Source organism: Sabethes cyaneus, chromosome 2 (genome assembly GCF_943734655.1).
Source record: "Sabethes cyaneus chromosome 2, idSabCyanKW18_F2, whole genome shotgun sequence".
Taxonomy (NCBI): domain Eukaryota; kingdom Metazoa; phylum Arthropoda; class Insecta; order Diptera; family Culicidae; genus Sabethes; species Sabethes cyaneus.
In genome coordinates this window covers 240,766,034-240,782,904 of record NC_071354.1, presented here as the reverse complement: position 1 = coordinate 240,782,904, position 16,871 = coordinate 240,766,034, and the positions used below count along the sequence as shown (strand labels likewise).

The 16,871-nt window shown below is 39.6% G+C and overlaps 1 protein-coding gene across 1 annotated transcript in view; it reads right to left on the bottom strand.

Moving 5' to 3' along the window:
• Nucleotides 1–16,871, bottom strand: part of LOC128736825 (ecdysone-induced protein 74EF) — a 423,088-nt gene that overhangs the window by 23,506 nt on the left and 382,711 nt on the right. The window contains exon 11 of the mRNA XM_053831318.1: nt 6,707–6,764. Coding sequence (XP_053687293.1) covers nt 6,707–6,764 — 58 coding nt within the window. The remainder of the gene's footprint in view (nt 1–6,706; nt 6,765–16,871) is intronic.

Genomic DNA, 16,871 nt, shown 5'->3' with positions numbered 1-16,871 from the left:
GTAGCCTTCGTATCGAAAATAACAACTGATAATAGTTAAAATATAGCTAATAGGCTGTGTTTAAATGCTTTCTGATCAGTTTCAGTTGTTTTAAGCTGAATCAATCAGTAAGTAGGTACCAGAACCAAAAGTACCAAAACCAATGAGTGGGGCATGGACAATGTAAGTAGTTTGACACCCAAACCACCCCTCTGATTGTCATCCATGCCAAAAGGGAAAGACTCCGACTGGCACTTCATATTTGTGCTGAACTTGTTTTGGCTTTGATGTTATTTGTGACCAATGGCCCTTTTAAGGGCTACCAACAAATTAAATGAAGGTTAAATAAAATTTTCCGTAATCTGCACTTCGCATTTATAATTGCAAATTAAATTTATCGTACCTAAAACGCTACTATATATGCTACTTTTATGGCGTTCCCTTCAAACTACTAAGCTACAACACTGTAAAATTTCCTAAAACATTTTTTGCTATTGCTGATACATCGAAGAGATATTTTCAGCTGGCTGATTGATGAATGATATTCACATTTATCTTGAAACATTTACTAGGAGCTCGAATGTCATGATAATTATGTGCCTTTCGGGACAGCATTTGGGCTAACTCACTCACCTAAAAGAAACGAAGATCTGAAACTCACGTGCGGTTTCCGTAGCGCATCTGCTCACTGTTTTAATAAGCTAAGCTGGAGGCGATAGATACGTATGAACATACACATGCCAGAAATGCAGTCTGCATTAGTCCTTGCTCTAATGATCTGACATAAAGGGAAGTATCGAGTAAAACATGTTGTCAATACAATACAATATAATGTGAACATAGGCCTACGTCACCCTATAACCTTATAACCCTTAGGGCTGTATACCTTGTAATTTTTATTTCTTCGATTGATTTCGTCCGTGTGCACACGGACTTGAAAGCAACGTTTGATCGGGTGCATCTTGGTTGCCTCCATACAAGGCTTGAGAAACTGGGAGTATCCGCACCGTTCTGCAAGTGGCTACAGTCGTACCTAACACACCGTAGGCTAAGTGTGAAGATTAGGTACAAATTTTCCAACTCATTCTGCAACTTTTCCGGCGTACCACAGGGGAGTAACCTTGGACCATTGCTCTTTTCTCTTTTTGTAAACGAATAGTCAGCTCTCTTGTTACCTGGTAGTCGATCTTTTTATATTTACAACATATGGGGACATTTATTGCAATGTGCCCATCATATTCGTGCTCTTGGCGTCGTTCTGGATAGCGCTGTTAATTTCTGTATACACTATAACGATATTATCTATAGAGCCAATAAACCATTTGGATTTATTTTCAAGATCGCTAAGGAGTTCCGTGACTCGTACTGTTTTCGGTTATTGTACTATTCACCAGTGCTTATCTCATATTCAATTTATGCAATACGTCTGAATTGATGTAATATACTGCTCATTCTTTGCTGTTTCTAGTACAGATGAAATAAACTCAGCATTGCCAACATGAAACCAATGATTAGAGCAAATCACTGCGTGCATGTTCGCGTGTTGTTCTTTACATTCAATCATTCTTGGCAATAGTGAATGTGAATCATTCATACATTTTAAACTGCCGATAACGACTGACCAAATTACAATAAACGTAAACATTGCTCTGAAGTTTTAATTACTTTCCTTCAAGCCAGGTTTTGGTTGATTCTAAAAAACTAAACTTTGAGATCTAAAATAACAGTCAAGAGCAGGAAAATTGACTGACAGGTTAATCGAGCAACCATTCAGCACTGCCATTCATGAATGAAATATTTTGAAGAGTAGAAAACTGAGAAAGACAAACACTGTCAGCAGTTCAGTAGCCGTGTCCATGGGCCGACAGATGAAAGAATACTACCCAGGGTAAAACTGTATGCCGTGAATGCGTTTTATGAAAGGCTGTCAAATTTTTCGAGCACTGCTATTCACTTTTAGGGTTAGTTTTGGAATTCGGAACTGTGATTTGGTGGTGAAAAAAATTGAATCGCTAGAAACGAAACAGTACAGACAAAATCTTACGGTATGCTTTTCGTAGTCTTCCATGGCGTGATCTCAGATACCTACCGCCGTATGAAGACTCTTGAAAGAAAACGTGGCAACCCGACTAGAACGATTTTAGGAGATTCTGAGTTAACTGAACCCGTATGCTGAGGTGTCGCTCAGAACTAGGAATTTCTTGCATCTTCAAGGATGGAAAGCAAACTAGGGACTATACAACCCCATCCGATTAATGGCAATGCGGTTTAATGAAGTCTACGATTGATCTGATTTCAACTTATGGTGACATAAGACATTTTTTTCTCGATAACGCGATACATAACCTAACAAAATGGCGAACATTCAAATATATAGGTCAGTTTTAAACTAATCAAAAATCTTCCGGACTTGGGGTAGCGGTTGCCTCAACCATCAAAGGAGTAGAGAAGCAACGTGCTAACAAGTACCTAGCAGAAACTACGCGGCGACTGGAAAACGTGTAGTTCAAAATAGGACTGCTCCAGAATCACGAGTTTATCAAGTTTTCGGACTACAAGTGCCTCAAAAAACGTTTGGCACGGAATCCTGACCTGTATGACAGCGTTCACCAGCAAAGTGGGGACTTCAAATCCAAGGGATATATGTACGAAGCAACGAAAAAGAAGTTGGATGGATTCGATTTGCAAGGCCCTTGGTACTTGCCAATTGAAGTGGTTGTCAACGAGAAGAATCCCGATAAAATCAGAGTAATCAGGAACGTAACAGCGAAGGGGGATGGCGAGTCACTGAATTAGAGGCTGTTAAAAGGTCCAGATATCTTGACGCCATTAACAGCATCTGTGAAAGGGGCCGGTCGGGGACCTTATATCTTGAATAATGAAAATAAGGGTTGACGGTCGTAAACCGAATCATACGACTTCTCAGAGAGTCGAATCATTTATCGAATCATAACATTAAACAAAGGGGAAGTTTCCCGCCTACTTCGGGTCCCTAAGCGAGTTTTTCATGCGAGAATCGTTCCTACCTCTTCTAGCTACCGTTACGTTGCACTTCGCGTTTTAGTTTTATGTTTTCATGCCAACGCCGGTCGTTCTACTTTCAGACCAACGCGGCTACTTGCATTTGTATGGATTGTATAGATTAAGTAGGATTTACTCTTCCGTATCCAAGCGGTATTTCAAAATTGGGTTGAAAGCGGGTAGAGTCACTACATCCCCTCCTCCTTGTGAGCTTTTGAGCGTCTTTGAAAGAGAGGCATAGCAACTGGTTAGTAATTCGGCAATCAACGCGCAATTCCAAGCGGAAGAACGAACGGTGGAGGCCCTCACTTGCAGGTAGCACACTTAATCGTTGTAACTGTATTTCATTGTAATGTATTCTTCGGTCGCAGGGTAGCTACATCTGTATTGTTCCAACAACGGGAACGCCAAGTTGCGGTCTCCGTAGACGCCAAGATGTTCCTTCCATTCGTGGTTAGAACATAGGACTGCAGTGCACTATTGTTCCTGTACAGACGTTTCCTAACCCTAGCGGTACCGATAAGCATCTTGGTCTCCAACATAGCAATCTACGTGAACAGTTTCGATACTGAGAAAGAAGCGATTGGGATAGCCAAAGAAGTAAGTTCTTTGCTAATTGCCAAACTACATCCTGGACAGTTACAAATCGCTTGAGCTTCACGTGTTCGTGGACGTGAGCGAGCAAGCCTAGCATCAGTGGGCAACGGTGGAAGACTATTGAGGAGAGTCATTCGTTGAAGATGCGCAATACTTATTTCTCGATCGACCACCTGCTCTTGCATAGAAACGGAGATTCTAAAATATCGCCAGTACGTAGCCTACAGAGTCAATGAAATTCGGAACTTGTCAAGCGTTGACGAATAGCAGTGGATTTCGACCAAAGTCAGTTTTGACCGACGAAAGTGACAAAGAATTGCGAGAGGTGTACGTGTACAGCTATCTGGTCAGACAAGCAGGGATCGACGTTTAACAGAATTTCGAAGTTCGAGCGACTTTTGCGTGCTACAGCGCATATTTTTCGTTTTGCCGATGAACTACGTTGATTGGGTGGATCCACGGAAATTGTCGGACTGACGAGTGATGAAATACAGAAGGCCGAACGAACACTGTGGATGACTGCACAAACTGAGACGATCCCGAAAGAAGTGTTTATCTTGAAGAAGAAACTGCGAATCTGCCTGTTTAAGTTCCTGACGGGCCATCTTTTTTAAAGTTAACTGTATACGGATAGGTGCAAGATGGGCGATAAGAAGATTTATCTACTCTAAATACAAATCTACAAGTGATCTACTCCGACAATGGAACCTATTTTGTTGGAGCGAACTGGGAGTTGTAGGAAGAAATCAAAAGGATCCACCAGCAGTTGGGCAGTACCTTCACAAACGCCCACACCAATCCTCGTACCGCCTCTCACATGGGAGGCTGCTGGGAAAGAATGGTTCGCGCTGTGAAAGCAGCGTTGATGCATGTTCCGGTAGTACCTGGTTGGAACCTGGTGAAACCTGGTGAAATACACTCTGCATAATTTCTGGCGTTATTGGGTAGGAATCTACCAACGATACCTTGACGGACGAAATGGTGCCATTACAGTTACATTATAGTTTTGATCGTGATAAATTCCAAAGGCAACAGATTTGATCTTTTTTGATTTGCAGGTTTTAGTTGCCTGTTCTTGATTTGTTGTAGTACTAAATAACAAAAATAAAAATCTATTAGAAAATCTGAGTTTAGATTGATTTTCTATGCAAAATCTTGTAGTTATCCTTTAGATTTAGGATGTCAGACAGACTTTGCAGCTGACGCTTAATTCACATTTTGTGCTGCAACAAAAGCAAAACTACATTTATATTTTCGTCGGACCTGCAGCAAAACCACTTGCTGCACTGCCCCCTTTTTGTGCAGTATTGAGCGCACTCATAGCACACCTGATGCACATACATTTGTTCCGCCGCCCGCCGGTGGCGGTGCCAGGGCACAACCCGGAACCGTTACGTTCGCAGCACAGTATCTGGCGGTGGTGGTGGTCTGCAAGCAAGCAGCAATGCAAATGCAGCATTTTGCAAACCAAACGCAGCATAAATATAGCCAGAAGCCAGCCTTTTGCTTAGATTTAGGTTGGCCTAAGCGCAAAATATGAATTGCTTACAGTAAGGAAAATGAAATAACAGAAAATAGCACAGAGTGCGAGGGAAAAAACAACCGAACCAACCGAACGAATCTAAAATTCAAACCATGTGCAAATCTGCCCCGAAGGGGCCGCACTGCAAAAACTATCAAATTCAATTTCCCACCGCCATTTGCATGTTATCGCAAACCATAACCCGACAGGGTGGAGCCTTCGCCCGAAATGGAAGGGTCCCTGCTTGGCCATTCGGTGCATCTATGGTTGCGCTGCAGGTCCGTACCGTACGCTAGCCCTTGCACCAGCAGGCACGAACGAACGAACGGAACGAAACGGGTGCACACACGGTATAACTACATTATAAACCTTCACGTTGACGAATTTTTTATGTTGTCGCACTTTTTTTTTCATTGTTCCTGTTTCGAATATTGGAAAAAGCTTGACACAACGTTCGGGCTGTTTACGGACGGACGTGTGGTTTTGTTGGGCGGTTTTATTAAAACAGATTCCAGCGTTTTATATGTTATTTTGCCGTTGTTTGCTATGCTATGGAATGCAAAATGATGGATTTGTTTGGTTGGGATGTTTTCCCTGCTGTACAATCTATTAATTAGGTGCGCTGTGGAAACCGAAAATCACAGTCATTACTAACCGCCCCCCATCGTCGCAGTAAAATGATTAAACCATGAATTGTATAATTCATAACCCGTGTCAGCTTGATGGGTGCTGTTATAGTGCCGCAGGCAGCGTGTTATTGGCAAGGAACCTCTTACGACACGTTATTTGATTACCCACTCGTCACGAAACGTCACGAGCGGGCGGTTTGGGTGGCCCGGCGGCTTGGGGCGTAATACATATTTTCGTTCTGTCATGTCGACACCTGAGCATAAATCCATAAAGTTAAAGGATCGTTAACCGGCGGCGGCGGCGGTAGCGGCCGTCCATCCGGACGCGTGGCATTGCAGGTGGTGTCACACAGGTTGACAATTTGATAATCCTGTAGTGGCGTGGCACAGCACCAGCGGCAACGGCGACGATATGGATATTGTGTACATATCCGTGTCATGAGAACGGGGTCAAGCTCTTCGGCAAATAGACCGTAAAGTGTACAACATGATAGCTCCATTAAGGTTATTGAGCGAGTGACACTGGTCAATTTCAGATGGTAATTGATGCCCGATAGGTTGTTAAAAAACGAATAAATCGCAGAAGTTAAAACATTGAATGAATCATTTCTACACGCTGCTGGAAAGGGAGCGTGCGCATGGTAGTTCACATTCCACAAACGACCAGGTCGCTCCATTGAACAGCCCCATCAATCCGGGGTCCGCTTCCATCAACCAACGGTTAGTTGATTGGCTCTCACTAGCCTGTCTGTCGCAGTTATATAACTCGTTATCGTTTGCTTTCTGGCCCTTCTGGCTTGAAACGGTAACGATAGTTGACAAATTTATATGTCACCGTCATCCCCGACGGACTATCAAACTCACGTACCTTACCTTGGTACCTTACTACTAGTATGGGTGTGGGTGGGCACGGGTATCGGTATGCGATGGAATGAGAGAAAGTACAGCAATCACTCACCTGTAGACGATAGTTCTGGTCCGCTGTTGCTGCCGCTAGGTATGGATCAAAGTACACACTAATCCATGATGAAGCACGATTGCAGTGGCACAGGATGGATGGAACCGGTCGTCGTCATCGTAGTCGTCGTAGTCGTGGCGTAGGTCACGTTTTTTGTTTGCAAAAAAAAGTGACGATCGTGGGAGAAAAAAAAAGAGAAGTAATATTACGTTAGTGAAAATGATTTATTTATGTTAGCATGACGGCACAGAAAACTGGTGTGATGGGGACGAAAGGGATAAATTCGATTTTGATTTCCCCGGTGGCGACAACGACGACATTTGCTGTAGTTGCTGACTGACTGAATGACTGACGGGTGCGGGTGCGGTTATTGTTGTGCTAAATCAAATACGGGCCCCGCCGGTATCGATACCGGCTCTCTTCTCAGTCACCCAGGTGGTTACAGGTAGTGTGTCACTCAAATGGTGCCACAAACTTGATTTATCGATTGTTTGGGTTTATTGAACCAGAGATTTCGGTTCGTGCCCAGATTTGTGGGTGTGGCCGCTGGGAATGCTTACATGGGAAATTAAATTTAGTTTATTGCAATCAGTTGCTATTATCGGTCAATATTCAATTACGCTTCACCTATTGTTAGCTTGACAAGTAGGAGTTGTGGAAACGGTGTTTAATTGAGAGAAAACCTCTTAGATCGCAATAAATCGCAGAGATCAATTCTGATCTGCTTGAATTGAATCCTGCAACAAGATACACAAATTAATTTTTGTCCACAGATAATTTTTATTTCAATTTATTACAAATTACACTTCACTTTTGAAATGATGCTTGAGTAATGGTTGTGGAAAGTCAGTTCCTACCCGTTGAAGACAAGACTCGTCGATTTCATAGTTATACACGATAGGAGTTTTGCTTCGTATGAAGGTGATGACTGAGCATTTGGAAGAACTGATGGCCAGGTTGTTCGAGTGAAACCATTTTGTAAATTGAGTGTTGCAATAGTTTACAGTCCTCAACAGATCGTATGGAAATCGTCAGACATCTTTAGATCATCAGTGTATCAGGTGGGATCATAGAACAAATGTTATTAAAAAATGTAAAGAATAGTGATGGTCCTAGCTTGCTTCCCTGTGAAACACCAGATTGATTGCAACAACAGAACGCCTCAGTAGAGTCAAATTTAAATAAGAGTTGGTGATTTGTTAGATAAGTCTGAAGATAGAATTTCTATCTAGAAAACCAAAAGTGAAATTAAAGAAAAGAAAACTTTTTCCAAATTAAATTCTACTATTTATATTTATTCCTGATAGATATGTATTTCACTAACGACTTGCAGGCTTCAGCAGTGTCTGTTTTCGAATTAAATTAACCAAAGTAGCTCTAAAGTTTTTATAGTTTTTATAAACATAAACAGTAGAATTTAATTTGGAAAAAGTTTTCTTCTTTTCTTTAATTTCAGGTTTCGTATTCTACTAAGATGCTCCAAAAAGTTCAGTGGAAAGCAAACGAACAAATGGGAGAAATACAGGTGCAGATAGGTTAGCATTAATTGACCGTTTGGCAGAAAAGCTCCGTTACTTTGTAGAAATGTAAAATTCGACTTCACTGAACAGCATCTTTCCAACAGTAATCTCTAACAGCTTCGATCCTGCGTAGTTTGCTATGTTGCGATTATCCCCTTTTTTCCTAATTAGGAAAACATAGGACCCTTCCAGAATTCCGCAAATTTTCTAGCTTTCTTTGTTGAAGTGACATATTGTAAATCTTCTGCAATGGTTTGCATAATGCTTCAGCGCATTATTTGATGCTTGATGAGATCATGAGGTTCAAAAGGGTGAGCTGACCGGGGGGGAAGGAAGGAAAAAGGCTTTGTTTTCCTTTCCCTTCCGGAAAGAAAACAGAGGTACAAGTGGCTGGGGATTAAAGGAGAGATCTGACGAGGGGAGAGCGACTCCCAGATGAAGAAAAAGAGTTTTGTGTGTTGTATTATGGCAATTTCCGTTGAAACTATAAAATGTGCAAGGGGTTAGGAGACAAAGGGCACCGTATGCCTGGCTAGGCATACGAAATCTGGATTCTAGTTGCGCATCATAAAAGATACATTTAATAGCAAAATTCATTGTGCTTCTTGTCGATTGCTTGTGTGCTTGTGTGCGACCCTCATGAACACAACACAATTAACACAGAAAGGATACAAAAATCTTTGGCAGCAATATGAAACAAAAATAATAGAAAAATGATTAAATAATGATTGCAAAATCGAATAAAAATGATACAAAATACAAATGATGCAAGAAGAAATACAAAAATAGCAAGTATGATACGAAGAAGGACGCAAAAAGAACCCTTCCGACAGAAGTAACAGAAATAGCTACTACAAAAATGATAAAAGATATAAAAATAATAGAATAATAATTTAAAACTGAATATTTAAAATAATATAAAAATGATGCAAGAAATAATACAAAAATAACGCAAAAATGAAACAAATGAAAATAGGCAATAGGACCAAAAGAGGGCCCAAAAATAACAATAAAATAACATTGAAGTAATACAAAAGAAGATTCCAAAAAGTTACTGAAATATTAGAAAAATGATTTGAACTCAGCTGTACAAACCAGAAACCAACGCGTCGAGCGAATCATTGCGTTTATGTTCGTGTTGTTCTCTACATTCATTCTTTCTCGACAATAGTGAATGAAATCAAATCAAATCATTCATTCATTTTGACATACTGACAACGGCAAACGAAACTACAATAAACGTAAACATTGCTCAAAAGTTTTAAATAATTTTCCTCAGCCAGGTTTTGGTTGATATTAAAAAGCAGACAGTTTTGACGTAGGACTACGTCTTACGGCAAGTTTTGAGATAGGGTGTCATTCCAAAAAATCGAAAAATGCGAGCGTCACGAAAAATGAAAGGTTTTGAGCGCTCAATATTCTTACACTAATCGATCGGAAAATCTTCTAAGAATTGACCCAAATGAAGAAAAGTATGGATTCTTGATGTTGAACTATTGAAAAATTGAAAATAATGGAGCTATGTTTTACCAGAATTCTCGCTTCGTGATTGGTTGGAAGATTCTTTACGATGATCTAAACCTATACCAATTTGATATCTGTGCTTGGGAAGTAAGCCAAAACAAGTGACCAAGCTTCCTCATTTCAACAAGATTTCTTAACACCGCGGTTAAACCTAGACCATTTTGATGTCCTTGCTTGGGATGTACGCCAGAGAGAGTAACAAAGCCCCCTCGTGCCAACAGATTTCTTACGAACGCGATTAAGCCTAGTCCAATTTGATGTCTGTGTTAGGGAAGTATGCCAGAAAAAATGACACAAGTTCGTTGTCCCAACAGATCGCAAATTCTTTACTGCGAGACGATTAAACCTCGGCGAGCTTGATATCTGTGTTGGAAAAATGTGCTACAGCTGTACTGTTCGGTTATAATACGACTCTGTATGAATACGCATGCTTGCCGTTTCATTAGAAGTGTAGTAAAAAGATGTGCTGTTGATAAAATAGGATTGAATTGGTAAAATCCCTTCAACGTGGGAAACCATGGATAATAAAAACAATCTTTAATTTCAGTAAGGCAGCAGGAAAGCAATAGTTTGTGTTCTTGATTTTGTTAAATTGTTTTCAAATGCACAATCTTTTGAGAATTGAACATATGCAATGTTACTACTTTGATAAATGTTACATACAACGCATGTAGCATGTATATATGTTGCATATAGCATATATACATGAAGAATCGAGTGATTACAAGCACGAATACATGCCACTATCACTACAAAGAGACTTACGTAGTCCTGCGTCACCTATATATGCGGTCGTGTCTTGTACACAACCCCACTGATATTTTTTTAAAACTAAACTTAGAGACATAAAATATCAATTAAGAGCAAGAAAGTTGACTGACGGGTTAGTTGAGCTATCATTCAGCACTGCAATTCATGAATGAATGAAATGGGGTAAAAAACTGAGAAAGATAAGCACTGTCAGCAATTCAGTAGTCATGTCTATGGGCACAGGTCAGATAAAAGAACATTACCGGGGGTAAAACTGTATGCGCAGAAAGCGCTTTATATTCGCCACCAACTAACTGTTATTGAATAAAATCAATGTCGGGCTAGTGCTATTATCCTATTGACTTTTACAGCCTTTTTCAGTAGAGATTCGAACGCATAACGACTCCCCAGTGACGTGTCAGATCAATGTCGTACCAACTGGTAGGCAAAGACCCCAATAAGGCAAAAAAGTAGCAAAAAAAAACTGCAAACGATATAAAAACAACTCCAAAATGTTACAAAAAAGATACAAAAGTGACACTAAAGGATACAAGAGATAATGCAAAAAATAACGCAATAAAGAAAATAACACAAAAAGAACTTAGTAACGGTAGAAAAATTACAAATAATACAGAAATATTATGAATCATACAAAGACTTCATAAAATGACACGAAAAATATACAGAAATGATGATGAAAGTAAAAAAAAATGATACCAAAACGACAAGAAAAATAAAATAATAGAAAATAACACAAAACTAACATGAAATAAACACAAAAAATACAGTAAATAAACAAAATTAATTCTACAATAATAGAAAAATGACATTAAAAAGACACAAAAGTGATACTTAATAGATATAAAAATAGTAATTAATGGCACAAAAATGATACAGAAACAAAAACAAGACAAGTATGACACTGATATAAAAAGGTGTACAAAAATGACACACCCTAAGTAACTATTCTAAAGCCACTTGGTTCTACTTGAATTTTATAAAGGTTTTATTGCGGTTTAAATTATTACCTCTGATTTTATTATGGTACATATTACGTAAGACCAAAATGATACAAGTCAAAAGGTACGTATAGCTAGCTCTCAAACCATAATAAAACTGTTTGTAGAGCAAATTTTGTGTGGTTGCTTATAATACCACGATAAAACTATTTGGCTGTACCACGTCTCTTGTAAACTTATCATACGTATGGCGTAGAAATACAATATTGAGCAATATAGTAATAGCAATAAAAATTTATTTTATTACGTTACTTGTCAAACCGCAATCTGTCAGTTTCATAGGGCAATTAAAACGATAACAGCTCGACCAATCAGATTTAGTGCTGCTATTATGAAGAATATTAGAGTTCAACTCCAAATCATTTTTTATGCAAGGTCATATTGTCATATTCTAGCATTTTAATTATGTTTTAGCTCGTAAAAAAATTATCAAAGCAAAGTGTTTTGCAGAAAGAAAGATATTATCAATCGGTTTTCCTGTCACAGGAAGTAATTAAAATGCTTTTAGACATTAGACATTAGGCATTGCGATTCGCTAGCTGAATATATCTATTTTACTAAAACAACCAGTTTGCGAAAATTGCAAAATTTCAATGGCGCATTCATTTTATCCACCTATCATATCAAGCTGCACGATAAAATTTAATGCGCATGTGCTGTAAACCAACGGAGATTGCTCAAAATTTCATTAATTATTCTATGAGACATTTTATTATGGTCGCTGTAAACCAAATCAATCAGGAAGATCTGACAGTAAAACTTTAACTTCTAAAACTTAAACTGCCGTTCTGTTCATTTTGCCTACGTCAGATGGAAGATGCAGCTCAGGTAGACACAGTATATACAGACCTTAAAGCTGCTTTTGACCGCATTGACCACCAAATACTGCTTCGCAAACTAAGACGTTTAGGCGCATCTGAAGGCTTCGTGTGCTGACTTCAAACGTACCTTACAAATCGTCAGCATTCAGTGAAGTTAGGCTCCGTTGAATCGTACAGTTTCTGCAATCAATCTGGAGTTCCACAGGGAAGTAACTTAGGACCGTTACTATTCCTTATATTTTTTAACGACGTCTGTTTTGTTATACCGCCTGGCCGCAAGTTGTTATTGACGAAACGTAGAACCTAGGCTTTGCTTTGCTATATTAACATTGAAGGTATGTCGATCCACTGATCGAAAGGAATATCTTTTACATTAATGATATTTGCAAGGATCCAAAACAATAGTATGAAAGATTCAAAGAACATACTACTGGCCAAATTAATATGAAGTTGGTTATAACAGAAATCTCTTCCAAGCAATGTATATTGGGTCTTTCTTAAGTGCGGCACTTAATGTACGCATCGACTGGCAGGAAAACAAGTCTTTCAAAGAAGTGTTTATTCCCGATAATTACCTCTTTCTACAGCTATGTCATACTAGCAATCGCCCCTTATTTTACCGATGGTTTCCTTTTTTTCTCTCTCAACGTAAAAAGCTCAGTCACCGCACGCATGGCAAGTTACATTTTCACAAAGGCAGATCGCACACAACCCCATTCCTTCGGTAAGAAGACAGCCATAAATGCTGGTGCTGCTGCTTTCGCTTCAGCTGATGCCTGTATAGTGAGCAGCGGAAAAGCGATCATTTGTCTTCATTTCGTGAGCAACGAGGAAGCAACAGTAACGGTAGCAGCAGCAGCACTGACGTAGGTGGAAATTATGCCGCCAGCTGCCTGCGAGAAGAAAAAACTTCCGGCTTTGTCCGGGGAAATTGTGGGATGTCCTAGTTTCTGCTGTGCCTGTTCATGGAATACCGCAGGGAGGCTAGCACACCTACACGTTCGCGTTCGCGGTGTATATTGGAATGCGAACGTAAAAGATCGTAAGCTTTCATATTTATGTTATCCCTTCGATTCAGGAACGTTAGAACGTTGTTCAAAATTTTTATATAGAAAGCTTTTTTTCCAATAACAACTCTAAAATGAACAGTCTAGTTAGTTAGGTGATTAAGGAAACAATAATAATAAGTTAGATTGGTAGCCATTCACAAACTAATATCATTCAAAGCTATGCTGCGCAATAACAGCGGAAAGCGTGACGACGATATTTCCTTATTACGGAATGTTTTATTGCATTTTGCGTATAATAAACGGTCAAATAACAAAAAATGTTATTAATCATCGCACAAATGAATTCGCACCCCGCCCAGCTACGTCATGAAGCACACTAATAAATGTAAGCACACGCACACCCTGGCGGTGGCGGTGTGGTGGCTGACTGAGCTAGCTTCGGGTAGCCTCCGGGAAACTGTGCCTTCGCTTTTTGCCACCATCCATAGCGGTCCATCACATCTTTCCGTGTGTCGTTTTCCACCCACCACCCACCACCGGTGGGGATCGCGAGTGAGCCCACGCTCAGGCCGATGCGATGGTGCAAAAGAGGAAGAACAGGCACAGAAAATATAATTGCTTTGAAACAAACCTGCAAACCAAACTTGGTAAAGAGGGTGGTGGTCTGGTGATGCCCAGCAGAACCTTCCTCCGGCGTGTTTCCGGTTACCGTTCTTCACCTGAGGGGCTGGAAGGCGGTTTTTCAGCCAGCCGAAAACAAATCACCATCGTAGGACTTCATCATACATTCGGATCTACATCATCTCCATGGATGGGGAAAAATATTTGCCCTTAGCGCCGTGAGTTCTCTATTTATTCTGGCGTAATGATAAACGAATCGAATCGAATCGTTGGCACGTGTGTATGAGTGGCGGCGGGTTCAGGATTTTTCATCTGTTGTGTAAACATTAATTTCATCCAATCACGGTGGGATGGATTGAAAATTTAATTTTAAAAAATCCAGATATGGTTCGTTGCCGAAAAGTGACGGAACTAGTCCGGAGTGATGAGCCCTAGGACTTATTTCACAATTTTTAGTATGTTCAGGTTGTTAAAAAAGATTTTTAACACCACTAGGTAGATTTTTTCGAATCCTCCGAACGTGCTTGATTTAATACGCACCTAACAGGAGCAGTCAATAAACGGCTTTGCGAAAAATCGACCTACCGGAGAAGGACCGGATAGGCAATATGTAAATTCATAGGTTCGTATTTGCGAATGTGATTGGGCATTTAATTGTGCGTCCTCTACTAGCGCCATGCTACCCATTTCATCGTTTCGACCAAGCGATGTGAAAGGTGATGATGATGCTATATGTTAGGATTAATTCAGGTTCAGCGCTTCTCAACCACTGCTGTAGGGAATATTGTTGTACGTGGAAATGTGTTAATATAGATAGTTAGATGTTATCTTGGATTGCTGAAAAAATTTGCATTGAAAGTGTATGAATGTTTAAATAAGCGATGTTCAAGAAAATTTCTCTTGAAGTAGGAAAATGGGATATTTCGAATTAATTAGATACTAATCGATTACCCGGCCTTACTCGGAACCTTTGTCTCTCAACCACTTGTACATCTCTTATTGTAATGAAAATTCTCAAAAACCCTTTTTCTTCATTAGAATGTGTCTACTCCCTTTGTCAGTTCACCCCCTATTGTCATCCAACCGCTTATAAATCAGTCTTTTTTCGATTATCTCTAAACAGCGAAACAAAGCCTTTTTTACCGTTTTGAACCTCCCCTTTTTAAGTTATGTGTTTTGTGTATTGTCTAATGTTCCATTGAATTCCAGCTCTACAATGGTTAATCCGGGAAGAGCTTTGTCCCTTGTCTTTAATTAAATATTTGTAATAGTGGTTCAATAAAGGAAAAAAAAAAAACTCCCCTTTGTCAATGGGCACCCTATCCTCACTTTAAGAAATTCCCTTGTGTCGTCCTTCCACTTCTACAACTGCTATCGGTCCAAATGCAAGTGAAGCGCACTCTTTCACCCATTTAAACCTTCCTTTTCCCTTGTAAGAGACCGCCCCCAAGTAACAATTCCAAGTTTAATTACGTTCGTATAGTGGTTTTCATCACCAATTTCATAAAACCGCTAATAAAACTATGAGCTCCACCAGAACTCTCCGATGACCGCTATAAACCTCTATAAGAATTAGGTTACAAGCTCATGTAGTCGTATCATGCTCTGCTGAAAGCAGCAATAAAACCAATTGGGCTTTCGCTGCTTGATAAAGCTTTTCGCTTTTCGCTCATGTAAAAGCTAAACCAGTTCACTAGCTATGTCAACTTGAAAATACATCCGTGAACAGAAAAGTTAAAGTTTTACTAACAGATCAATCTGAACGATTTGGTTTAAAGCGACCATAATAAAATATCCTATAGAATAAACAATGAATTTTAAGCAGTTTTAGTTCGTTTGCAGCATGTGCGCATTAAATTTTATCGTGCATATTGATATGACAGGTTGATAAAATTAACGTGCCACTGAAATTTTGCAATTTTCGAAAACTAGTTAGGCCATTGCAAATCATTTTCAAAGTTTTTGTCACCCCCCCCCCACCTTGGAAATTGGCTTGAAAAATCGGGGGACAAAAAAATAATTTGTAGGATATGAGTTAATTTTTTTTTATGAAATCAATTGCCTGTGGGCTCTACAGCCTGAAAAATTCGAAAAATGAGTATACGAGTTGAGTTAGCACTTCTAGCACGAAATAGAAATGGAAATTCAAACAGTGAAATTTCCGAAACTCGGCCAAAAAATTTTCTTTCGTTTTTGTCTTTCTGTTCGTAGATTTTTGCGTGAAAAATAACAATGTATTTATTAAAAGCAAGAATAGATTTGGTTTTCACGTTTAAACTTTAAGTAAAAATGCCCAAAATCCATTTTTTTTGCTCGATTAAAAAATTCTCTTTGTTTTTATTTTCGTCCCCCCTTCAGTGACCCAACACCGGAGGGACAAAAACTTTTTTAAATATTTGTAATGGCCTTATTTTAACAAAATAACAGTTTTATTATGGTTTTTAGCTAGCTATAAATGTATTTGGACTCGTATCCTCTTTGTGTTGCGCAATACCACAATAAAACCAGAGGTAATGATTAATACCGCAATAAAACTTTTATAAAATTCAAGCAAAACCAAGTGGCTCTAGAATTATTACTTGGGCGCCCTCCCTTTCTTTGCTCCCCGTTCGCTGACTCTTTTATGTCAAAGAACATGTGTGCCAAGTTTGATGAAGAACCGTTCAGGCGTTCCGGAGTTATGGCGGAATATACATTTATACTTACGTTCCTCGTCCCTCACCCCCACCCCCTTTTGGCTCGCTCACTGTCAGCTCTCCCTTCTGTTGTGTGGCCAATTATACATCTGCTTGCTTTCTGAAAATCCCTTTAACGGGGGAGAAACAAAACCTTTTTTCCTTATATCCCTCCTCGCCGGACGCTCCTTCATAGCCCCTCTCCCCGTCTTCTTGTCTCCCAGC